General features: G+C 50.6%; 1 protein-coding gene across 1 annotated transcript in view; it reads left to right on the plus strand.

Moving 5' to 3' along the window:
• The window catches only part of LOC122377470 (lachesin-like), a 78,248-nt gene extending 51,534 nt beyond the window's left edge, over positions 1-26,714 (plus strand). The window contains exons 2-5 of the mRNA XM_043357527.1: positions 3,258-3,415; positions 5,151-5,361; positions 16,807-17,109; positions 25,255-26,714. Of these exons, the coding sequence (XP_043213462.1) occupies positions 3,258-3,415; positions 5,151-5,361; positions 16,807-17,109; positions 25,255-25,415 (833 nt within the window). The 3' untranslated portion in view covers positions 25,416-26,714. The remainder of the gene's footprint in view (positions 1-3,257; positions 3,416-5,150; positions 5,362-16,806; positions 17,110-25,254) is intronic.
• The last annotated feature ends 90 nt before the right edge of the window (positions 26,715-26,804 follow it).

Genomic DNA, 26,804 nt, shown 5'->3' on the forward strand with positions numbered 1-26,804 from the left:
TCATAGAATTCACCCCTTGACCGTTGTGGGCCACTGTTTCGTTTGAATTCCGACTGTTGGAAGACGGACTTTCTTTCAGTTGCTGTCTAGCCTTTTTTTCCAAATGTGTAAGCTACACATATTGCCTCACATTGATTTATCTTATACAAAAGTCAGTTGATGTAGATAATAAAGACATCCTCACTGATATTTTAAAATCAGCAGTTAATTTTCTTTTCTGTTTGCAGAGCTGCTTAAAGTTGTGGGAGACTGAGGCATGAAGGTATACCGAAAGCCAGCGATATTTCTGTTGGTAAGCCTCGCCCAGAAAAAAACTTGCTTGGATCTGCAAAGTATGGCAAATATTTGATGGACTGCACAGTGCACAATGTACCTGACATGGCAGGATCAACTTGCTCACTCGCCTGTTGTAAGTGCCGTTGCGTCAAAGCCCGTGGAAGTGCCCGATCGTGTCTCATGCAACCGTATTATTTTGTGAATGTTATTGGTGGCGACTCGAATCAGCTTTTGCACCACTCCGCTATGATATTGTAATATGTATATATTTAGATATTTTGTATCGTATGCTAATAAGTAATAAACGTTATTTTTGTGTATGTTTTTTGTAACGTGGCTGGCACCCTGTCGTGGCTGTCGTTGGCCGGGTCGTCCACCAGTCGGAGGGGCGGCTGGGGAGAAGGAGGGGGGGGGGTGACGCAATTGAGCTAGTATTACTACTGGGCAGCAATAGCAGGCGCTAGCTGGTTGGGTTACCAGGCGAGTCCTGCTAAGAAGCCTAATCGGCGTACCGATCTGCTGGTTTTGCCCTCGTTTTCAAACGAGGTACCGAATAACGAAACGAGGGGCTGACACGGGGGTGCTCGGTTTATGAGGCGTGGGCTTGTCATTTACTAACGAAACAAGCTTGTACTCTCTTACTAGCTAAATATGAGGCGATTTTTACACGTCGCTGCATGCTCATTTTTGCGCCAGCGGTTTTCCTACAAGGGGCTTGTAAGATTTTTTTACAGTGGGCCTAACCCATCCGTGGGCCGTCGACGCGATGGTCAGTGGTCGATGATCATCTCCCTGGCACCCAGTAGCCGTTTCGGGTGAGGTGCGTGTTGCGCGCTGGTCCCAGAACCCAGGCTGGCCCGCTGCAGCTGCGTCCAGCGCGGCGGACGGTGTGCGGAGGCCGAGGGAGTCGGCACCGGGACGTTTCGCTCTGCCCGGCGAGGTGGATGCGCGTTCCGTCCCGTTGACAGTGGCGGCCATACCGGCTGGACTGCACTGTCCGCGGGTCAGGGTGCGTGTCACCCCTCCGCGCCGGGCGACGGAGCGGTGCGTGTCCCCGGGCGGCCTCTAATTAGCCCCGCGGCCGCTGCTAACTGGATCTGATTTGGCGTCGCGTGCCGTCCCTGCCCGGCGGCCGAACGGCCGGGTCGGGCACGGTCCGAGGATGTCCAGACACGGGCCACTCCCTACCGCCCATGTAAAGTCTATTCTTGGAGACTATCCTGAGACGGACCAGCCGACGAGACGAATCGGAGACGGTTCGAGTGGGATCAGAATTACGGCCGGCCTATCTCCTGCTCTCAAAGGTAGAACCGCACGGCCTCGGCGACGGGTTCGAGCCTTAACATTCCATAAAACACACCGTATCAGAGTGTCAGGTATACCGAAACTTACAAGTATCGTATATGCAGGTGAAAAACTGGCAGTTTGCAACGCTTGTGTCACGACTAAAGCGCAACCGAGTTATGGCGAGTGAATATCACAGCACAGATTACATACACACACACACACACACACACACACACACCCACACACACACACACACACAAATATTACATTCAGTGGGTATCAGCTGTTCCCTAACACAGTGAGGAGTGGGTATTGCATTTGAAAGCGCAGCCCCGTGCCGTGTGAGAGCGTGATCCTACCACGCAAAACACCATCGTCGCCACACGCAAAACACCATCGCGGCTACACGCAAAACGCCATCGTCGCCACACGCAAAACACCATCGCGGCCACAATATGGCAGTATGGGTGGCGACACCCGGCGATACTGGCGCAACATAGCAGAGATATGGAAACAGCATTACGGTGCTTTGAAGACCACGTTGCAGTGATATTGCACAGGGGAACTTTCGTGCGGGTCTGAAATCTTGACATGCTTTATTTTGACATCTCGTTTTGCTGGAGCTGTTTGGAATGTTCATTGCTCAGCATGTCATTTAATATTTTTTATGAGTTTCCATCAGGAGGTGAGGACCAGGCAATGGTTGCTGAGAGTAGATTTCATGCCTTTTTGTATAAAACATGTCGAAAGTTGTCTCCGTCTGTCCGTCTGTCCGTCTGTTCGTCTGTCCGTCTGTCCGTCTGTCCGTCTGTCTGTCCGTCTGTCCGTCTGTCCGTCTGTCCGTCTGTCCGTCTGTCCGTCCGTCTGTCCGTCTGTCCGTCTGTTCGTCTGTCTGTCTGTATGTCTGTCCGTCTGTCCGACTGTCCGTCTGTCCTGCTCTCTGCCACCACTTGCCGACCGCTCTGCCGGACGGCAAATAAAGCGCCGCCTTTCGTCACGTCGCCGAGCGCAGACGGCGAGGCTTTTCTGAAGCGGGAGCTAAGTGAATAATTCACCTCGCTGACGGTCTGACCCAGCTGACTAATTACGCCCGGCTCTGGCGCGGACTGCGCCGCCGGCACAGAGCAGATGATTGCGTCCCAGCCGGGCGGCATCCGTCACTGCAGCCCGAGCGTACCGGCTGACCCGGCCGGCGCTCCTACCCGACGGAGTCTGATAGGAGGGCGCTCACCAGCCCCCACTTCTCAGCTCACATAGGGCTCACAGGGCCGGCTCTGAATTAGGAAACTGACTCTGATAGGAGGCCATTCACCAGCTCACTTCTCCCGGACCGAGCCGACTCTGTTAGCAAACGGAATCTGATCGGAGCCCATCCAGCGCGCGCCCTCAGTGCGAGTTGTTCGCGCTCCTTCCGGCAGCATCCAGAGACGGACCGGCTGCCGTCGGCCACTCCCCAGCCCGGCGGCCGGCCTGCCTTTGGCCGATCGCCATCAGCTGCGGTCTTTGCCGCCTCTGTCGCCGTCTTTGTCGTCTCTGACAGCATCCGTCACCGTCTCTGAGAGTATCTGTTAGTCTCTGACTCTGTCACCTCTGCCACCGTCTCTGACACCGCTCGTCTCTGAGAGTCTCTGACAGTCGCTGTTGTCTCTGTCGTCTCTGCCTCCGTCTCTGACACCGTTCGTCTCTGTCCGCAGATGGGGTCGGCTCGACCGAGTGCCGTCGGGAGAGGCTGCCCAGTAGCGCGCTCTACACGGGCCCCTACTTCGACGCGACGATGCCGACCAATGTGACGGCCCAGCTGGGCACCCACGCCTTCCTGCCGTGCATCATCCAGCAGCTGGACGACAAGTCGGTACGTCCTCGGGCGGCCACCGGGCGACGAGGCCGCGCCAGGCTCCCTCCCGCCGCCCAGGGCAGTCGCCCGGCCCCCGGATCAATGCACCTCGTTTGGCATTCGCTGAGGACAGTCATCACAATATAACCGCCTCTGTTTGGAATCTGGCTGCTGGTCGGCCCACGACAATGAGTCACACGATGGCCCACTGATTCGACAGCTTAGCGCTGGCCGCGGTGCATATCTTACTCGTTGGGGGCGTCACTAAAGGCAACAATGAGCAATCGTTGCTCATTGAGGGGATGAAAATTGAACTGAATGTTATGGCTGTGTGTCGTTAATCGGTCTGGAGAGCCGAGTCGTTACCGACCGCTGTGCGTCTGCCAGCCGTCCTCATTGACATCGACAGCGGTCCATTACCTCGGAGCCGGGATATTGAGCCTGGTCTACGCATAAGGCGGCGCACTGAGCCCCGCTACGGCCGACATGGGCATACTATTGAGCCTCATAGACGACTATTGGACAGCGTGCAGCGGCCCGGACAGTCGGAGAATGGTACTCTCTTACGAGAATGTCGGACCCCTGGGCCTTACAGAAGGCCATTCTGAGAGAAAATGAGCAGTCGCTGACACCAAATAATCTATTATAAAGTTAGGTACTTTTAAACAGAACAATGCTTTGGAAGCGGGATATATGTAAATCATATAGCTTCGACTTAATACTTTTTAGATGAAATATGCGTTGGGTAGAAACTAAAATGCGTTGAAAGAAACAGACTGAACAAAACATGTAATGCTTCAAAACATCAGGCTGTGTAGCCAACGCCAATGTCTACTTTGTATTGATGAGAGGGTACTTGGCTCAGCTTGGTGAATTGATCTGGAATGACCTATGCCTGAAATTTTCCCTTGATAACAGGACACATCATAAGGTATGGTAAGAACAGCGACACTAACCACGATAGCATTGCCGTTTTAATCTATCTGCGGGAATAATATGAGGACCGGACATGAAAATGTCCCTCCCATCCCCCCTCCGCCACAGCTCGAGTCAATTCCCCACCGCTCGATGCTCGCTCAGTGCTCACCTGAGCTTGGCGTCCCTGTGTCAGAGCTCGCGACATCCCATCTGGCGGCGATCCACCCATCGCACAGTGGCCGCGCGCTGTAAACCGAATGTGTCCCAACGCCGAATAAAACGGCCGACCGTGGGGCTGCAGTGGCATTGGCAAATGTGTCTGGGCCGTGATGGAATAACCACTGGGGAACGAATAAAACGGGCGACACGCTCCGGAATAACAGACCGAATGGCATGCACACACAAACGGACGAAATTGGGGCTTACCGTAATGCTGCATGAATGAGGAGAGGCTGTGCAAAACGAGAGCAATGTACTTAATGTTATGCAACATGATCGAAGAGTAAAACCTGAGTTTTGGGATAGTGAAGAATGTGAAACGATTGAAGAATATGAAATATACTCATAAATGCTTTCGTTTCGGCTATCAGAATAAAAAAATCAACACCCATGGATATTTTGTACTACGAATGTGTGTAGCCTAAATTTTGGGTACATGCATTGCCGGTCGACCCGGCAGCCGTTTAGCATAGACTCTAACTGCTCTTTTCTGCCCCGTCACCCTGCCTGCAGGTGTCCTGTCCCCCTGTGTGCAGATCGCCCGTCCTGCAGCTGTCTGTGTGACCCGTCGCCCGGCCCGCAGGCGTCTGTGTGACCCGCGCCCCCCGTCCCTCAGGTGTCCTGGGTCCGTAACCGGGACTCCCACATCCTCACCGTGGACCGGTACACGTTCATCGCCGACGAGCGCTTCCAGTGCTTCCACGTGGACAACTCGGAGACGTGGACGCTGCAGATCAAATACGTGCAGACACGCGACGCCGGCCTCTACGAGTGTCAGATCAGCACCGAACCCAAGATCTGCCACATCGTCACACTGAACGTCATAGGTGAGTCAGAGTGGGGCGCTGCGCGGAGGGCCGGGCTGGGTCAGCGGCGGAGGGCCGGGACAGCGGCGGCGGGCCGGGCCGGGCTGGGACAGCGGCGCCGGGCCGGGACAGCGGCGCCGGGCCGGGCTGGGTCAGCGGCGGCGGGCCAGCCCGCAGGTTCAGCGGCGGGGCCGTGTGGAGAGCTCTGAGACACTGGGAGAACAGCGTCGGCCCGCGCGGGGCTGCTGTGGAGCAGTGGGGCGGTCCGCGCGGGGAACCAGTGCGGGGCACCAGTGCGGGGAGCCGCTGCCCCGCCGAGTCGGTCGGCCAGGTGGATGGATGGTGCGCGGGGGGGGGGGTCTATCAACATCGGGAGGTACCGGATGCAGACAGCTGACCCGCGATTGATGGGTCCGCTCGGGTCGTTGACTACCGATTTGATGGCCCCGGCGGCCTGCAGTGCAATGATGAACTGAGCTAGGATCCAGAGCTGTCGACTCGCTGACGGCTGCTGACGCTCCATATGAGACAATGGTAATTAATTGATTGATAAGTTCAATGTTTCGGGGCACTGAAATAGTTGTTTTTTCCTAACTTAATCTCTTGTGGAATGGTAATAATAGAATTAGCATGTTTCGCAATGTCGGCACAGCCCATCATCATAGACGGAGCATGTGAGTCGAGTTCAGCCATTTTCGGGAAGGTTTCCGGCTGGCCGGGCCGTCCTCTCTTTTCCGCGCACCGAGCCGGCAGCCACTTAGACTATTATTGCTTCAGACATAACGCATGAGCTCACAATGTGATTCGCGAATGAAGCCACCCGTTGCCTCCCGGATATGTGCTCACTGAGAGGCGAATTGGGGCCTCAGACGGGGCCCTTTGCCGAGCTCGGGGATCAGTGCCGTCAGACGCTTTGTCGGCGGATGCCGCTCACATACAGCATGGGCTGCTTTATTGTTGTGTGCGCTGCGACACATACATATGTCATCTGACATTTACCGACAGTGCATAGCGTAAAACACGCTAAAAAGATGATGAAAATAATTGTACGAATGTTATCTGTCGTAACTAGTGAAGAGAGTATTGCAGTCAATCCCAGTTACCCCTATCACATGTGGTGGTGGTGGGGGGGGGGGAGATTCGCCCCCCACCTGTAGTTTTTTCCTCTCGACGGAAAACCACTCAACCCGCGCACCGACGGGGGTCTGCGCCAACTTCGCACCGACGGGGGGGGGGGGCGGATGGCCGCCCCCCTGAGATCTCGAGAACGAAGCAAGATAGCGACAAGCGGCAAACGGCATCGGATACGCACGGTCAAGATCTACAATTTTTACGAAGGTCATTTTCAGGTCAGGTCAAAGATGACGTCACAGGGGTCGAAAAAGTCAAAATGGCGGCGCTAGATATAGAGAGTTTTTCTCGAATAACTTTCGAATTAGTCAAGATAGGAACAAACTAAGGGCATCATCGTAATCCTCTCGTCAATCCGCATCAAATGATATATATGTTGACCTCGAAAGGTCAAGGTCAAAGGTTGACCTCAGGCCACGTGCATGTATATCATTCGATGCGTCTTGACGAGCTGAACACAATGAGACCATCCACGCGTCTGTATCTTGTTCCTGTACGGAGTTATCCCGCGCCCTGGTGGGGTCTGTTTATAACGCGACCTGATGGGGGGGGGGGGGGGGGCTATTTTTTGCCCCCCTCGTATCTCCGAAACTACTGGACGGATCCACAAAATTCAAACGGTGTTCGAAAGGCCTGTCAAATTTGTCGAAGGAAACCAAATTTCATTGACCTCGGGGTCACCGATGACGTCACAGGTCAGGTCAAAGATGAAATGTTTCACCGTTCACGGGTCTTCTAGGGAATGCGCTATAACACCGAGGAAAACGCATTTTGTCGAGAATCAGCGGTAGGACGTCAGTTGCCTAGTAGATATGTTGCTATTAGAGGTCACTGGCAATACCAGGTCAGGTCACAGGTCAGGTCACATGAGCCCAACTTTACTAAGGTTGTGTGATACATGTTTTATGGCCAATTTTTCATTTCCAACTCAATGGTGTTGGTTATAAGACTATCAGGTACGGCTTAGGTCACTTTCTGGTGAAGTTCAGGTCAAGTTCAGGTCAAGATCAGGCCAAAAAAGGTCAAATTTTAAAGTTGATAGTTTTGCATAAAATGGGTATTGATTCGATGCAGCTCGTCACGGGGAGTCTAATGGTGGTCTTTGTTTTGCGCTACGGGGTCTAGAATTGCTAAAAATTGAGTTTGAAAATTTGACGTCATCAATTTTGAACAGTTTTTTCGCTATAACTTCGCCAAAAAAGAGGTATCAATCTCAAATTTGGTATGTGGATGGAAGGCGGTAAGGACTATCACATATATTCCGGTTTTTGCGAAATTCAAAAAACTTTTTGGATTTTTCGATAATTATATCCAAAAAGTTTATTTTTTGATTTTTGGGGGTCAAAATCCAAAAATTTCAAAAATGCGAGATAGCAATTTTGTAGCCCTGTCTAATCTACAGCTTTTATGTATTTATCATTTTTCTGTATTTGCAAAGCCTGACAGCTCTTCCCGCGAAACCCTTTTTTGGGTCGAAAACGGCAGAACATGACGTCACTCTGACGTCATTTTCGGCCAACCTATCATAGCCTTTGGAAAATTTTTTGGTCACAATGTGTAAAATTGATGTCCGGGAGGGTACTGAAAGTTTGGTGACGATCGGCGCAGCGGTTCTGGAGATATATCGAAAAGTCTGGAGGGGGGGGGGGGCAAAAAATAGCCCCCCACCAGGTCGCGGGTTATTGGCCAAAAACCTTTGGTGACCTTTGATGACGTCACATGACCTCACAGCTGCCCAACAGCAAAACAGACCTCAAGGTAGTGAAGGTTGATCGTATATGAAGTCATGTATGGTATATGGGGCCATTTCGACCCGTTTTAGTGGTAAAAACAGGAAGTTGATTTTCCCCCATTGACTTATAATGGCGAGGTCGCGAAATTGACCTGACCATAGGTCACCGATATCAAAATTCCGAGATATAGAAATTGTAGCTACTAATGACCTAATAACATCCTGCGACTTTCAAAGGCCTCCGACATCTACTGTAGCTCTGGCACGGTGACAAAGTTGCAAAAAAGTGACTTGAGGTTGGGTCATTCAAAGTGACCTGGTGACCTGACCTTAAAAGGTAGGAGGTTCAAACTTGCACACCATGTGTAAAATTGATAAGGAAATAGTCATACCAAATTTCGTGGCGCTACGCGCCACGGTTTTCCCGCTATTGGCGAAAAACCTCAGGGGGGCGGATATCCGCCCCCCCCGTCGGTGCGCGGGTTAAGCTAGGGGCTCGAAATTTGATGACTTTTCCTTGCTATTCATTGCGCACATTGTGTCATATTTTTTAGTTTCTAGCTTGCGCAGAGGCGTCTCCAGGACGAGTTTCTCGGAGGTAGTTTTGGTCCAGCTCTGACTATTCCGACATTTGCCGCTAGGCAGCGACTTACTTAGGTTTGTACCTACTGGTGATCAGTGGCACCATCCGTCATATGTTTGAGCCTGTAGACTATGTGACGTCATTTTACAATGAAAATATTGGAATAGGCGGATCCAGGTACCGGAGAAAGGGGGGTAAACATCAATGCACTGCTCCCCGTCCTAGCGTGCCTGAATCCACCTATGATGAACGAAAACGTGTATTTTGTGCCCACGATGATATTTAACATGATATATGACACATCATGTCATAAGACACATGACATACTATGACAAAAATGTAATTTCATGTAATTACATTTTTGTAATGTGTATGTAATTTCAAAGTCTGCAGTTTCGGGTTCTAATGGGCTAATGCATTTGAATGCCTCTTAGACTCTGTGACGTCAACGCAGGTCTAGTGATTTTTAAATCTTATCTAACAGAGTGGTAAAAGACAATCAATCGTTGCTTCGGTTGTATATGCTACCGTGCGCGCAACATCTTTCGCACTTTTACGATACCTAACAAATTATCGCTTACAAATGACGTCATAGGAAGAACGGAGGCCCCCAAAGCCCAAAATCATAGAGATCTAAGATCTCTATGCCCAAAATAGCCGAAATTAAAATTAAAATATCTCAAAAACCGGTGAATATTTTTAGTGAAATTAGGTTGATATTTAGGTATTTTTGCGCTTTCTGAACTACGGTATATCACTTTTACGCTAATTCATTAACTTTTCAAGGCGGGTGGGTCCTTTTAACTGTTTTGAAGCAAAACATTTTTTCAACCTTCTAAGCCGTTGTTGCGCCATTTTCTGTTTGTGAAAGCATATTTCTGATGCTCCCGTTGTAGAGATTGACGTGAAACGTTTGAAAAAAAACGTTATATTACTTTTATGTCACCTCCTACAAGAACCAAAGGAGAGAGAGAGAGAGAGAGAGAGAGAGAGAGAGAGAGAGAGAGAGAGAGAGAGAGAGAGAGAGAGAGAGAGAGAGAGAGAGAGAGAGAGAGAGAGAGAGAGAGAGAGAGAGAGAGAGAGAGAGAGAGAGAGAGAGAGAGAGAGAGAGAGAGAGAGAGAGAGAGAGAGAGAGAGAGAGAGAGAGAGAGAGAGAGAGAGAGAGAGAGAGAGAGAGAGAGAGAGAGGAAAAAAGAAAGAGAACGAGAAAGAGAAAGAGAAAGAGCGACAGAGGAGAAGAGAGGAGGAGGAGGAGTTATTTCCTAGTTATTCATATATGCTCGAAAATGAGGGAAAGATAAAAATAATGATAACGCAATTAAGTTTTCCACTTTTATGATGCCGCTCTCTCTTGCATGCGGGCACGGACAGGTACACAAGGGTATAAACCGTAGATTGTTTGCGCCCGCCCCCCCCCCCCCCCAGTTTACATTATTTGTTGAGCACAGACAGCTCGCGGGACTCAACGTATTTACGTACTGCCACAGCAGTGTTGACGTTTGTCGGGTACCGGTCAATATTGACCATTTAACAAATAAAACACTCTGCAGTCGTGCTGTTTGCGTGACTGTACCGATTTGTGGTTAAATCACGCCTTCCAGCAATCTGTACCTAGTTATGGAGTCGCTCATTGCAGTCTGCTTGTATGATGCACAACATTTGCCTTATAAGGACCAGACGTGAGGTATGCTGGGCTCGTAAATTTGACCCGCAGTCGCAGCAGCAACATTCGTCTACCTGAATTATTGTCGAGCCCTCCTAGTGATTTATGAACACATAATGACCGAGCTAACAAACGATAATCTGGTGCTACAGATAATTTAAACTAGTTTAACATTATTAGGGAAGCTCAAATAATTAATGGAGACATCACCTAGAGCGTCAAATGTCATACTCTGGGTGTGCCTCCGTCTGTTTCAAAGCTGTCGTTGAACAATGATAGTCCTAGAACTATGAACAACCCCTACGTTCATGGAGTTAATAATGTGTCAAAATGTACGTACATTGTAATTTACTATGCATTTCAGACCCCATGAGACCCTGTTTTTCGGCGATAATTTATTTAATATCTATCCAATTAGCTTCAAATTTTCGCAAAGCACATTTCAGCTCAAGCGCCAATTTTCGCTAATATGGTCTCTTAACAAAATATCAATTGTTAGGGTACTTCTCGTTGCCTCGTAATGTTAAAATCAGCTCCGTAAATCCGTCAGTGGAGTAGAGGCTATCCGTACGTAGGCGTGACGTCACAGGCACGTGACCATTAAGCTCCGCCCTCCCGGCGGACGGAGCGGTGACCTTGGCCGGTCAGTCGGATGCGTGGAGCCGACGGGTCAGTAGCTGCCGGACCCAAGGCTGTATGCCGGACCGGGGCGGCTCGCACTGGACGTGGCTGCCTTGCGGTTGCCGTTGCAGTAATAACGATACAGCAGAAACTAGCGCTCGTAATTAGCGCATATAGCCTTCGTTATTGCATTTATCGCAAATTAGCCTACACCATGTCAATCAATTAAGATATACGTAAGTTACAAGTTCAGTAAGTTCAGGGCTAGTGACTCCATTTTTGCTTGATTGAACGTCATTAAAAACCGTTAATGTCAATTGACTGTGAACTGATGCAAGACATGATAAACAGTTACACCGTAGCATTTAAGAAGTGTGGTTGCAATATGAAATATATTATGCTTACGAGTATGCGTATGCTTGAGATGGATTCATGTGATTGCGGTGCAACATAGTCATAACACCTTCAGAACTAACCCATTTTGTAATTGGCTAGCCCTCGCCCTGGCAGGGCATTTTTCATAACACGGCCTGGCAGGGGGGGGGGGGGTCGATGCGACCCCCCCCCCTCGCGATTGGCTCCTATGGCACCTAGAAACACCAAATTTGGTAGGTAGGTGGGCCCCCTGGAGTTCTCGCCCCTGTGCAAATTTGGTTGCTCTAGGTCAATATTTAGGGGGGTTTTGGGGGGTATAAATGTAAAAATTTCGCTAAAAACAGGTCAAAAGTTTTTCGCTTATAACTTTTGATCTAATTAAGATAGAGCAAAAAGAAAAGCACCAGTGAACTCAGCACGTCAAGGCGCGTCGAATGATATACTTTTTAGCTTGCTTAAGTGTACTTAAAGTTTTTCTTAAATTTTAAGTAAACTTAAATTAATAAATTAAGTTAAAGTTGACCAAATTGTATCATATCACATATCATTCGATTCGGCTGATCACCAGGAACACAATGATACCATTTTTGAAGCTCTAGCGTCATTATGTGCCAAGTTATTGGCAAAAACGTCATTTGACCTCAGTTGACCTCATTTGACCTGACCCATGGATAAGTACACCAAACAAAGAAACACCAAGTGACCTGCTGTTAAGTACTGTGGTTTCAAAGCACAAAAGTGATAAAACGAAGCGGATATCTCCAGTATTTTCCGAATTTAGTATTTTCTCATAGGCTTAACATTACGACGTAATGACCTCTAACTGACCTCAGGTCAGTGACCTCAAAAAACCCGAACTATATGTTATACAACTCGGTGAACTTAGCACATCCTGAAAGTTTGAAGGAAATCAGTGCAAAACTGTGAGTTGGACAGGTGCAAGAAGAAAATTGAAATTTGACCATGACCTTGTACCGGTTTTTCTGACCTGGTGACCTGACCCAAGGTCACCCGGACCTGAAATTTTCAGGTCATATGTAAAAAGGTTGCCCCATAGGCTGTGCCAAATTTGGCGGCGCTGCGCGCCGCCGTTTTTACGCTATCTTCGAAAAACCTTAGGGGGGGGGGTCGCATCGACCCCCCCCCCCTGCCAGGGCGAGGGCTAGATTGAGGTCACCGGACTGACTTGACCCCAAGCTTTCGTGTTGAACTGCAAATAATTAAAATACCTGTAAGTAAGTAGCCTACTGCCTCATTATTGGAGGAATTGAAAAGTTACTTTAGTTTCACAAAAAGACGCGATTTCTTTATTATAGTCTATGCGCTTGTTTCCCTTATTCTGATGTCACATTTCTACCATGCGCCACCAATCGCACATCACATTTCTGCTCCCTTCTCAACGCTTCCCGAATTACGAACACAGCTCGTGGAGCGATGTCTTAGGCAATCGGAAGTGCTCGCGACTCATCATCCTACTCTGTTGTTTTCTGCATAGGTATAACAGCGTCTTCAGAAACAGCGATTGACGCAGACAACCATATCGATATTTTCGAGTAGTGCAGAGGCTTCGCATGTCATAAGTAGGTGACAGAACAGTGGCACGACCTGACCATGACATAAGCGCCAGAATGTGCATTCATTCAGATATTCAGATAGTGCATGAGCATGACTCAGCTCTCTATTTAAGGTTGGTTCTGGAGAGGTTGAATGTTGATACCTATCCTCATTATGATTATTCTTCATATTCTGAGCTGGATCGGTGTTGATATACCAAAAAGAGAGAAGCGGTTACCAACTCCCCCAAATGAAGAGCAAGCTTTCGCTCAGACACTTCCTGTCGATTCCATGTATGTTTCCAGTGCGCGGCTCCCGTGCGACCTCCCCGCGGTGCTGCCGCCGACTGAGCCGGCATAAGCCCAGCGCGGTCACGGCCAGTGGGCGGAGTTTAGTTGGGCCCGGCGCAACGTGATTGGCCAGCGCTCCCATCCAATCCGCTGCGGTAGCGAACGAGCCTCTATCCGGGTGCAAAATCTTATTAGCATTACGAGCCTATGACAAGTGCTCTAAATATTGATATTTTGTTAAGAGACCATATTGATGAAAATTGGCGCTTGAACTGAAATGTCTAATGTCAAAATTTCAAGCCAATTAGACAAAAACTGAAGAAATTATCGCCGAAAAACGGTCTCATGGGGTCTGAAATACATAATAATTCATTTTGTCAGCATTTTGCTCAGCCCGCAGGCCGCAGGCAGGTGGAACGATGTGAGGATCTTCAGAGAGTCGAAGCAGAAGGAAAGAAAGAAATGGTGACATGCTCTGGACCCAGGGAGAGAATGAAATGGTGACGTGTTCTTGACCCAGGGACAGAAGGCAATGGTGTCGTGACTCGTGCACCTTACTTCCTCCTTTCGTCAAATAGTGGCGTCCGGTGGTGGTTGGTCACCAGTTAATTGGCGCACCAAACTGGTCACCAATTCAGTGGCGCACCAAACTGGCTATCGCTCTGTGGCGCGCCAAACTGGCTACCCGGATCAGTGGTGCACCAAACTGTCTACCCGGATCAGTGGCGAGCCAAACGCCAGTTTCCTCGCTAACGATCGCCCCGACGAGCTGCGATGTCGCCACCCCGGGCCGGCGCCGCCGGTACATACAGCTAATGGTGGAAGTACGCGCCGCCCCTGCCGGCCGACATACACACACACACACACAACGCCAATTAACGGGCGGTCGAGCGGCGGTACGCCGACTTAGCGGTGGACACACGGTGCCCCGCGCCCGCCGTCCGCTGTCCATCGTCCACCGTCCACCGTCCACCGTCCACCGTCCACCGTCCACCGTCCACCGTCCACCGACCACCGCCCACCGTCCACCGTCCACCGTCCACCGTCCACCGTCCACCGACCACCGTCCACCGTCCACCGTCCACCGTCCACCGTCCACCGTCCACCGTCCATCCACGGTCCTTCACTTTGGCTCGCCAAACACGGTCAACAAAGGTCTGGGTCAAAATAGCGCTGCCAGCTCTAGGGACGCTAATGCGTTGTTTTTTCCAGGTTTCGCAACACTGCGCTTATGTAACTACATGCAAACTGCAATAGAGCGGTCATTGCTTTGTGTGAAATGACCTTTGTTGTTGGAAGTAATTGCCGCTTAAACGCTTCGGAAATAATCACTTACGATCGACTGGAACATTTTCTGCACCAAGTGCCAAGCTTACATTGAACCCTTATCTAAATAGCTGACCTCACTAAACTTGAGCTCGGTAGATTTACTTTTAGCGTGCCATTTGCGCTGGTGCAATAGCAGCCGTTGTGTCGGCTGCGATAGAGCCCATAGCCGGCTGCAGGCTGGCTGCTGTTGTCGGGCCCTCCGGGGAGGTATCTGTGCCTCCCCTGGGCTCCGTAAGCTGCTGTTGTCGGACCCTCCGAGGAGATAGCTGTGCCTCCCCGGGGCTCCGTAAGCTGTTGTCGGGTCCTCCGATCAGGAGGTATCTGTGCCTCCCCGGGGCTCCGTAAGCTGCTGTTGGGGCCCTCCGGGGAGGTATCTGTGCCTCCCCGGGGCTCCGTAAGGTGCTGTTGGGGCCCTCCGGGGAGGTATCTGTGCCTCCCCGGGGCTCAGTAAGCTGCTGTTGTCGCGCCCTCCGGGGAGGTAGGTGTCTGTGCCTCCCCGGGGCTCCGTAAGCTGCTGTTGGGGCCCTCCGGGGAGGTATCTAATATCTATGCCTTCCCGAGGCTCCGTAAGGTGCTGTTGTCGGGCCCCTCTGAGGAGGTATCTGTGCCTCCCCGGGGCTCCGTAAGCTGCTGTTGGGGCCCTCCGATGAGGTAGCGGCGCCTCCCCGGGGCTCAGTAAGCTGCTGTTGTCGCGCCCTCCGGGGAGGTAGGTAGCGGCGCCTCCCCTGGCTCCGTAAGCTGCTGTTGGGGCCCTCCGATGAGGTAGCGGCGCCTCCCCGGGGCTCCGTAAGGTGCTGTTGTCGGGCCCTCCGGCGAGGTATCTGTGCCTTTCCGGGGCTCCGTAAGCTGCTGTTGGGGCCCTCCGGGGAGGTAGCGGCGCCTCCCCGGGGCTCCGTAAGCTGCTGTTGTCGCGCCTTCCGAGGAGGTAGGTAGCGGCGCCTCCCCGGGGCTCCGTAAGGTGCTGTTGTCGGGCCCTCCGGCGAGGTATCTGTTCCTCCCCGGGGCTCCGCAAGGTGCTGTTGTCGGGCCCCTCCGGCGAGGTATAGGCGTCTGTCACGTTGGAGGGAGAGGGTGGGGGTGGGGGGATATGGCGGGCAGCCACTGCTTCCGGCCACTTTACAGAAGAGAGGCCTCCACGGAGCCGACACGCCCGTCAATCATTCAATGTCAGCGGCCATCGAAAGGTAAAGTGGACTGAGAAGACGGACTGCCGAAACGTAAAAAGATACCACTGAACAACTCACGGTGTTTGGAGAAAGAAATTCAGACACCGGCTGCGACATACCTTATCATAAATAGCTGAATTTCTTAAAAAAAAGAAACAGAGAATTCCGTATCATGGCTTACATTTCACAGCCTAAATATATGTTATTTAGCGAAATGGGGTGTAACTATGATTGGTGCGTTGTCTGAACAGCCATACCGCAGTTAGCACTCACTTTCAACCCGAATAACTCCCGGGCACATGGGAATAACGGTGCATCATCACTTTGGAACTTAGCCTACCGTTACTAATTTAATTATGCCTCCATCCGTGTGCGGACTTGGAAGTTTCCACTCGCGCGTCTCTATAAGCGTATGTTCCCCGTAAGGGTGAAGCGGCATGATTTGCAGGAACAGTGTCACAGATGACATCTACTAGTCCACTAATTGGCCCTTCAGGAAGCGCGTCCGGCGCCAAAGTTGGCTCTCAGCCGCACTGGTTCTCGACACAGCCTCCGTTCGCCGAACTGGCAAAGTGGGCTGAACTGTACATATTCAGCAGCGGCGGCCGGATAATGGATCGGATTAGCGGGCGGCCTCGTCTCCACGGACCCTCGTCAGTCGGCTGGTCCAGCTCCTTCCGTCTGATAATAGCTCCTGGGCTCTACCACCTCGTCTCGATCACGTAGTCAGTGTGCTGACACGTTGAGCAGCCACCGTTGGAGGGAGTGGCTTCCATCGTGCGCCGTCCGCCCGTATACCGAGTCGCTCCGCGCCCCAGGTACACAGTGGCCTCCAGGTATCACGACAGGGGCTAAACGTTCCGGGGGATTCGCTGGTGTCAGCTTCTCTGTCCGCCCGCTGTGATCTGTGACCCGACCGCTGTGACCTATGACCCCACCGCTGTGACCCCTGACCCCTCCACTAATGTGACCGCTAACCTGGCCTGCAGTGCGCCCTGTGACCGGTGCGTCGGGTGTTTCAGTGCCACGCGTGGCGATCGTCGGCGGCGAGCGCGATCTGCACGTGAACGCCGGCAGCACGGTAACCATCCAGTGCGTGATCTCGCGCAGCATCGAGCAGCCGGCGTTCGTGTTCTGGCACCACGACGGGCGTCTGGTGATGTCGCCGGCCGGCGGCCGCCACCGGACCGCCGTCGAGCGCACCGGCGCCGACACCACTGTCAGCACGCTGGTGATCAGCCGCGTGCGGCGCGCCGACTCCGGCAACTACACGTGCCAGCCCAGCAACCTGCCGCACGCCACCGTCCTGCTGCACGTGCTCAACGGTGAGACAAGGCACCGGCGCGGCGTGCAGGGCATTGCGCGGCGCTATCAACTATCCCAGCATTATGCACGCGCCCCATTAAGTCCAAATGTGCTCTACCGTAAGCCAAAGCATCGTTTTGACGACTGTCTTAGGTATGTAACTTTCAACTACATTCCATTGTAGGCATGTAAACATACCCAGGTACCTACAGTTAGTCTGCACAGCTACTCACAGCTTTGCTACTCATAGCTCACAGCTCACCGCTATGACTCTTTCACTATATGACCTTCATTGCCCTTTCATTGTCACTGAACTCATGTCGGATTTCGTTTGTTTTGTAGGATTAGGCCCTTTTGGTCTGACGAGACCTTTCCAGAGTGGGAACGATGATAGGAATAAGGGGAGACATTTGTCTGGGCGGGCATCCCGGTACTCCGCCGGGGCTGAGCCCATCACGTAGACAGGCGATCCAGCCCCGCCAGCGGTCACCGCACCCGGCCATAGGCCCGCTCCTACATATTGTGGAGCTACCCGTACCTATCAGATAAAGGTGACTGTCTAGCCCAGAACAAGGGTTTGCGGTGTGGAGCAAATAGGTTTGCCTGTCCTGAGGATGGTAAATGAAGGGACAGTGTCATGCCGGGTGGATTTGTGTCCTTAAAATGTAAATAGGTACGGGGATGTTCACAAAAACTGACTCATTTACTTTCCGAATTAGGAGCAAACAATTGAGCTCAGCATGACGATCATGGTGTGAGCAAATGGGGTAGATTAAAAAAAAAAATATTCATGTATTTTGAGATCAAATCATTTGTGTTCGCAAGAACTTACAGCGCATTTTACAGATGACGAGTTTTTCGGGCAATGCACGATTCAGCCCGGACCAGGATTTTCCCCTGTTTTCGAGCACGTGCGTGCAAAGATGCGACCATAAGCCAAAGCAAGCAGTGGAGGCCCCCCCCCCACTGCTCTCGTCGGGAGTGTTGAAGTTCTTTGGGCTGCTGGACCCCCCCATGTCACTCACGTGGCCTCACAGGGAAGTCCACGGGGTTGACGTGGGGAGACATGACCGGTCGTGAAGGGTGGTGCGCGAGCTGATGTCCCCGCCCCCTGTTCCCGTTTGAGGCCGATGATAGCGGCTGCTGCACTTGGGGTAGCACCATGTGCCAGAACTACCAAATGGTGTAGGTGTCGGCGCATTTCCACCAGTAGCTAAAGGGAGTCGTTGAAATATGGAATGGTTATGGGCGCAAAATGACCTCGCAGTCGGCGCGCCCCTAACCACCAACAAACAAACAAACAAACAAATAAAAGATGGAACGGTATCACCATGGATGAGATAATAATAGTGTTATATCATCCATGGTATCACTCTGCAGTCACTGTCAGCATTTGGCTGTGGCTTCTGGCATCAGCCCTTCAAAACCCGCCAATCTTTATATTCCCTTGAAATTTGCTCACAGTATACCACTTAATTATTGACCGAAGTGAAAACGGTGTAGATTTCTTTTGAAGTACATACTGCAGAGCTAGTCGAATATGTTTGCATATTTTTACCTCACGCTTTTTGTTCTGAGATGCGCCATGGTTTGCGTCGTTGTATGTGTGTTTGCAGTATCCTGCCTCTCCACTTTGCTACGAATAATTCTCAGACCCTGCAGCCTGCTGCCGCCCATTTCTGGCTGGGCCGTGATGGCATCCAGTTGAAAACAGCCCCGAGGGCGACTCAACGACGCTCGTTATTGGTCTCCTGGGCCCCGTACCGACAAGAGGCAGTCTCAGAGCTCAAACACCCATCAAAGGCGGTGTGTCGGCAAGTCCGCCGTTTCGTTGAGGAAATTATCAGCTAAAGTCTGCTAATACAAAAACTCCCTAACCTGATGAGAGCGATACGTGTTATACAGGGTTGTTCACGAAAAAACTGCACATTTAAAAACGACTCATTGACCGAGTTAGACCTCATACAGACTTGCTTTGCATGTGATTCGAAAGGCTGTTGAAAAAGTTTAGTGTGTGCATAGTTTGCATAATAAATATAACATAAGCGGCAGCATATGAGTCTGGAAACAAATAAGAAAACGTTAAAATACGGAACTTTGACTTAACGACAAAAATTGAACGGAGAAACAACAAAGTTTCCGCGGCCACTATCTACCAACACGACCGATTTAGCCCACAAAATCGACTAAAACCTGGCAGATGAGTTTTTCGAGGGATTATTTTTTATTTAATTTCTGAAAGCCTGTAACGTATTTTCCTTTCTGTTCTCCGGCAGCACAAAGTAAATGAAACTACCACAACAGAGCCGAAAGGGCGGTGATGTGTCAGAATGCTGTCGCATTCTGCGTCTGCATTTCTTTGGATTGCTTTTTGCTCGAACAACTCTGGCAAAAACAGCAGTTCGTGACACTATTTTTCATCACTGCACAGCCGCATTCGCACTCGCGTCACGACTTTGGTCGAGTTGAAATGTTGAAATGTTAGAACACCGGCAGGGTTTCTATCATCTTAATTAGTGCCCAAAGAATATATATACGATAGAAAGAAATAATACCAAGAACACATCAATTACATCACTGGATGTGGCACAAACAGTATGTCAGACACTCGCCTTTCCCTTCACATTAGCCAAACACCCTTTTTCAAGCGACAAACCAGGATCTATGGAAGTGTTTGTTATAGTGTTTATAATGGTGTTTATAAAAGTGTTTATTTAAAGTGTTACATAAGTGTATCCCAAAAGCATACATTTAGCATTTCCTTCCATGGCCATGCTACTTCGGTAGCGTCTAGACCGCAATTGAAACCTACTGCACCGTGCTGCTTTGGACATAATTTATTTTCATCATCTCTTCCCTCGCCGAACCTATTGGTTTTCTACGTACGCGCCTGCCGAGGGGGGGGGGGGGGTACGACCCCCTTACCGTTTCGCCGAGCGTGTGCGCCGATACAAGACGCAATGATTAGTACCCGATTTAAACCCTCGCCGGCCGAGGGAGGCGGGCGCCGCCCCCCATAGTTTTTTTTTCGCGATAGCTCCGAACACGCTGGCGATAGAGAGCTGGAACTTCGCATACCTGACCTTTGATTCAAGCCTGATCTTTTGACACCAACCGCATTTCCGGGTCAGGTCAGGTCACTGACCTATGACGTCATAGGTGAACCTCTGCACGATCTTCAGATATCGCAACTTCGCAACGCACCCACTGCCAGAGGAGCTTTCACAGGGAAATGGAACTTGCAGGATCTAGTATCCATTACGAGTCTCACAACTTGTATATCTCGGATTTTTCCTAAAGGTCATATGAGGTCAGGTCATTTTCGTGACCTCACCATTAGGTATAGTCAATGGGGAAAAATGAAAACTGCTATTCTGGCGCCGGGAACAATCTCTAACTATCTCAAGGCACAGAATCGTGATTTCATGGACTCCTTGCAAGGTTTGATGCGTCAGTTTTGCAATGTTGACCTTGTGTGACGTCATTTATGACGTCATTCAGTCATATCAGTTTTTCGTCAATAACTCCCGATCAAATTGAACTAACGAATCGAAAAAGCCACCAATGGACTCAGAAAGACCTGCCGAATCGAATGATAAGCGGCATTACCTCCTTCGGCCAATTTCGTGACCTGGGGGCGCTGACCTGACCATGAACCGAGGTCAACACTCAACACCCTAAGTTGACCTCACCCAATCAGAAAGGATATCATTCGACGCGCCTGAGCAAGGCGAATACGATGCTGCCAAAATCGCGGCTCTGCGCCCGTTTTTTTTTTTTTTTTGCTAAGTTATTCACCAAAAACGAAACCGCACCTTTGGGCACTTGACCTGACGTCAGAGGCCACCGATTGACCTAGGACCTTAAAATCGGGTATCAATCTCTTCGTCTCGTATCGGCGAACACGCTCGTTTTTTTTTTTCGCGACGCGCTAGCTCCACCAGGGACGATTTAACCCAAATCGATGAAGAACTCTAATTTCAATGAACAAAAGAGTGCATTTTTAGTGCCATTTTGACAATGTACTGGTTTTTGTAACCTTGTGACCTGACCTGAAGTTACTGGATCTCAAAACTCCTGGGTCATGTGACACATGTTAAATGCTCTAACTCGTGTCTGAACTTTGGAAGCGCTACGTGCCATTGCACTCACGCTATCGCCGAAAAAACTTTGGCATTCCGTTGCCGATAAACTTGTCCAATTTTGCCCCTGACCTTGTACCGATTTTTGTGAGCTGGTGACCTGACCTGAAAAGTCTGAGACCTGAAAATTTCAGCAAAGGCGCCAAAAGGCTTCCTCAGAGGGTATGCCAAATTTGACGGCGCTACGCGCCGCCGTTTTTACGTTATCTGCGAAAGACCTTAGGGGGGGGGGGGTTGCATCAACCCCCTCGCCGGACGAGGGATCAACGTTGTGACTCGTGAATAATATTATTTTTGCCAATAGTCGGTAAGCATTCTGAAGCACGCCCACACCATCTGGACGATCAGTCCATAGCTATCCCCAAAACCGCATAGCAAGCCGTCTACGATGTAATGAAAATCGTTCAATTTATGACGTCATGAAATATATGGAGACTTCCATACCTATGTGCCACAGTTCATATGTAATGTGCCGCTCATGTACCACGGCATATTTTGTAGGTTGTAGGCTGTAGGCCGTAGGGTGTAGGCTGTACGTTGAAGGCTGTAGGTTGCTGGCAAGGTTAGGTCAGGTTAGATTATGTTTTGTTCTATACCTATTTTATTGTAAAGAGACATTTGCTAGGATCGTGTGAGACGTGTACTTATAGGCACATATGATACACCCTCAATTATACATTTTTTCTTAGCTAAAATAGTTACAAATCTTGAGAAATTAGTGTTTCAGAGACTTTCCTCATGGAAGTTAGCCCGCAAGATGCCTTCCAGCAGCACATTGCGGTGCTGAACCTAGACATATCAACGACATCGGTATGATTGCTCGAAGTTTGATGGGTGTCCGACGGCTGATCATTTGACAGGGCGAAATTATCGGCATTTTGTTCCGCTCCATGAAAGAGAGTGATTTGCATCGATCAACATTCAGTGCAACTTGTGGCCGGCTCATTGAGCCAGCGCCTGGTTTCAGCCGATGATGACGGCTGCGGCATGCATTTGGGACATTAAACGATTTCTGAGCCGAGCGACCTCCTGCAGGAACGCTGTGAAGCACGGTCCGCATATAGCTGACCCCGCCCGGTCCTGTCGGTCCACCCGCCGCGGTCCACGGAACCCCTGTAACCGGCCCTGTCCGGTCCACGGAACCCCTGTAACCGGCCCCGCCGCGGTCCACGGAACCTATGTAACCGGCCCCGCCGCGGTCCACGGAACCCATGTAACCGGTCCTGTCCGGTCCACGGAACCTGGATCTTGTCTTGTCCCAGGGTCTTGTCGATCCACGGTACCCGCTCCGTGCGTGCACGGTACCAGGTCTGAGTTTTCCGTGGTGTGCTGGGGGTTTATAATGATTTATTTCGAATGATTTATAATTTGACATTGAAAGGTCATTTTGAAAATTTGGCCTTAGGCCAAGGTCATGAACTGACCAGAAAAGGTCATGCTGCATATCAGTCGATGTGTATCGTCGAGTTGAACACAGCTGAGATATTTTCACCGCTTTAGCACGTCCCCATCAAAAGTTACAGTAAAAAAAAACTGCTGGGACCTTTCATGACCTGAGATGTCCTCAGGGGCACACAGGGAGGTGAGGGTGCATTGTTCTGATTCAGTGTGTCATGTTTACCAATTAACCCTCGCCAGGCGAGGGCCTTTTCCATAACACGGACGGCGGGGGGGGCTGGTTACGACCCCCCCCCCCCGGCGATTGGCTCCTATGGCACTTAGAAACGCTAAATTTACAGGGTAGGTGGGTCCATAGGAGATCTCGCCCCTGTGAAAATTTGGTGACTAAGTCAATATTTAGGGGGGTTTTGGGGGTCATGAGTGCAAAAATTTTGCTAAAACATGTCAAAAGCTTTCGCTTATAACTTTTTACCTAGTAAAGATAGAGCAAAAATAAAAGCACCAGTGAACTGAGGACGTCCGTGCGCATTGAATGATATACTTTGTTACCATCAATTTGTGAACTCTGGAATCCAGTTGCCGCTTAACTAGTCCAACTTTCCCCTCACCTTGTACCGGTTTTTGTGACCTGGTGACCTGACCTGAAAAGACTGGGACTTCAAATTTTCAGGATAGGTGCGAAAAGGTTGCCCCAGAGGGTATGTCATATTTTTTCTTTTTTCCTTCAGATCCTTTCGTCTTTCGTTCAGATCGTTTGTACGTTATTTGCGAAAAAAAAAACTTAGGGAGGTTGCATCAACCCCCCTCGCCGGGCGAGGGGGGGGGCTGCCGGGCGAGGGGCGCCGATGTTTGGAGTATTAAGAACGACATCCGTCCAAAATAGGCGCATTTCAATTTTCTCCAATTGACTTATAATGGAGGGTCACAAAATTGATCTGACCTTTGGTCACGGATATCAAAATTATGAAACAAATATTTTATACATACTGTTACTCATATCAATCGCTAAAAATTTCAAAGCGATCGTACCGTCGGTGTAGCTACAGCGAGCATTGAAACTTTTCTGGGGTAAGGTCACTTAACGTGACTTGGTGACTTTACCTTGAAAGAGCTGGGTCTGAAATTTTCGCAAAATGTGCGGAAAAGAGGCATAAACAGCTGTACCAAAAGCGGTGGCGCTGCGCCCAGCTGTTTTTAACCCGCGCCCCACTGGCGTCTGCGTATAACACGCCCTACTGGGGGGGGGGGGGGGGCTATTCATAGCCCCCCCTCCTAACTCCGAAACTACTGGGCCGATCGTCAAAATTCAAACGGCGTCTGATAGCCCCGGAAAAACTGTCGAGCGAAACCTAATTTCATTGACCTCGAGGTCACCGATGACGTCACAGGTCAGGTCAAAGTAAAAATTATTAGCATTTTGGCTTGTTCACGTTTTGGGCTCTGGCCGCCGTCTTACAAGTCCGATCAGGCTCATTTTTGGTTCACACACTCGTGAACAGATGTTCTAGATACCCTGAGGGTACCAAACTTGTACTTTGATTTTCAGGTCAAGGTCAGGTCATCACAGGTCACGAAAATATTATATCATGCCTCGGTCACGTGACACATGTTTTATGGTCCATTTAGGCCAAAGATTTCGGATTTGATGTCGTCTGTGTCATTCGAGGTCATTTTGAGTCGAATTTAGCTTAGGGTCAGGTCACTTTCAGGTCAAAAAAGGTCAAATTTTGAAGTTAAAATTTTTCAACAAAAAAGGTGTCTATTGGATGCAGTTTGAGCTCAGGAACACGATGGTGCTATTTATATTGGCGTACGATGTCAAATACGTGCTGGAAAATTGATTTGAAAAATTAATAATTGTGAATTTTTTGCAATAATGCGTATAACTTGGCTATTTTTGAAGATATTTAGCTAAAACTTGCTAGAGTTAGTCATAATAACGCGTTCTATCACATATATTCCGATTTTTTCGAAAAGTCAACAACTTTTTGAAAAAAATGTAAAAATGTAAATTTTGAATTTCATTATATGAAATTTTCAAAATTTTCAAAATGTTGAAAATCCGAGATAGCAGTTTGATAGCGCAGTCTATTCTGAGTCCTCTCATGCAAAGAAATTGGATCTAGCTTAAAAACTGAGCCCTTGGGAACGATTGCCGTGGTTCAATGTTTTGCGTCGAAATCGGCCGAACATGACGTCACTCTGACGTCATTTCCGGCCGACCTATGGTAGCTACGAAGTTCAAATTTTGACACAATGTGTCAAATTGATGCAGGCGAAGGTACTGAAAGTTTGGCGTCGATACGTCAAGCGGTTTGGAAGTTATTGCAGAAAAACGGGAGGGGGGCTATAAATAGCCCCCCCCCCCCAGTGGGGCGCGGGTTAAGGTAGTTGTGAAAAACCTGAGGGGGGAACGACCCTCTTCCCCCCCCCCCCCCTCCAGCACGGGGCGGGTTAATGTATGCCCGAGGTAACATATTGACCGTGAAGAGGAGCGTGGCCGAGCAATATGCACACTGCCCAGACTGTTGGGCGGTATGCATACTGCCCACTCAGCATGCATAAAGCTCGAAAAATCCTATTGGCCCTACCTTACAGCTGACGCCACCGGGTCGTTTCCAGGCGAGCACCACGCGGCAATGCAGGACGGGGTGAGCGCCGGCCACCCGGCCGGCCACCCGGGTCACCTGTGGCTGCTCTGCGTCGGCCTCAGCTTACTGGGCGCCATCACCGACGCCCTGGTCACACAACCGCGGCCGGCGCGCGGCGTGGACGTCACGTGAGGGGTCGCCGCCGCCCTCGGTCACCGACAGGTGGCGCCAGCGGCGCGCGCGGACCGTGGCGGCGCGGCGGGGCCCGGTGACAGGGCGCCGCGGCCGCTAGTCTTTCGGCGCTGCTGGCGGCGCTGAGACTGTGAGTGTGCCGGTGCCGGGCCGTGCCGGGTGCGTCTGTGCCCGAGCTACAAACCGCGGGGATCCAGGGATCCGACAGGCACTGAGTGGTGACCGGTGGGTGTCGAACTTCAAAGGACCGCCTAGGCCGGAGGCGTCACCCATACCGCCCAGAGGGAAAGAGATGTGCTTCGAACGATACACGACGGAGTATGGTGCGCTTCGAACAGTCTCTGGAAAAAAGTGAGGTGTTTCAAACGGTGTGAGCCGCTCGAATAGTCTTGGTTGAGTGCGACACTCTCCGCCCGGTCCCGGAGGGGGTGCGAAACTCTCCGCCCGCTCCCGGAGGGGGTGCGACACTCCGCCCGGTCCCGGAGGGTCCGAGGTGTTTCGGAGGTCGCCCATGAGGTTCAGCGCGTGCAGCGGAGTACCTCGGAGTGGACCAGGGCGTCCAGCGCTCCCGACCGTCAACCAATAGAGTACGAAACCGGAACCCCGCTCACGCCGGCTGGTGGTGTTGCGTGACTGGCCGGGATGTGACACTGTCAGCTGCGAGTGACTGATGTCGTTTGTTGTCAGTGCGCTAAACTGTGAGCTGTGGGCGAGTGAAAGTGGAAGCTGTGGTGAGTGTGAGCTGCGGATACTGGGAGCGATGCGTGGTCGGCAAACAACCGTTCTGTGAATGAACTTGTTGTCGGTAGTTCTTGTACTGCATTGTCTCATGCATATTAGATAGGTGGCTTCACAAAGATGGATCGTTCAGTGCGGCAGCTGGGAGATATCGTGAATTCGCACATACAGTTCAAAGGAATACATTCTGATAAAATCACTGAAACAATCCCGTACGGAGCGCTAGCGGTAGCGTTCCACAGCACGTATCAGTCGTACCGACAAAAACAAGTGTTTCACATAAGGCAGCACCACGTTTAGTTGAGTTTGAGCCAAACAGATCCCTCGTGTGCTGATCCGGTGTGAAATTGCCGCGCCTGTGGAGTGTTTGGGGCGCCCTGTTGAGGCCCCGCGGCTCCGGCCGGGCGCACCGGCGGCCCTCCACATTGTTGACTGTTGGCCGCCACCTCTGCTCACAGACAGGAGGAATGGTTCGTCAAACATTGAGTTGTTACATTATCAGTATATACCCTTATGTGTCCGAAGATAAATGTTTGTTGAAAATACATCGGCGATATTTTAGCATGCGTGCAGTATGCATATGTGTAGGGTGTAAGTAGGTACTGCAAACTGGCTCGGAAATGTTAACATTAGGAAGGGAAGCATTTCTTT

This window comes from Amphibalanus amphitrite, unplaced genomic scaffold (genome assembly GCF_019059575.1).
Source record: "Amphibalanus amphitrite isolate SeventyFive unplaced genomic scaffold, NRLGWU_Aamphi_draft 000006F_arrow, whole genome shotgun sequence".
NCBI classification, from domain to species: domain Eukaryota; kingdom Metazoa; phylum Arthropoda; class Thecostraca; order Balanomorpha; family Balanidae; genus Amphibalanus; species Amphibalanus amphitrite.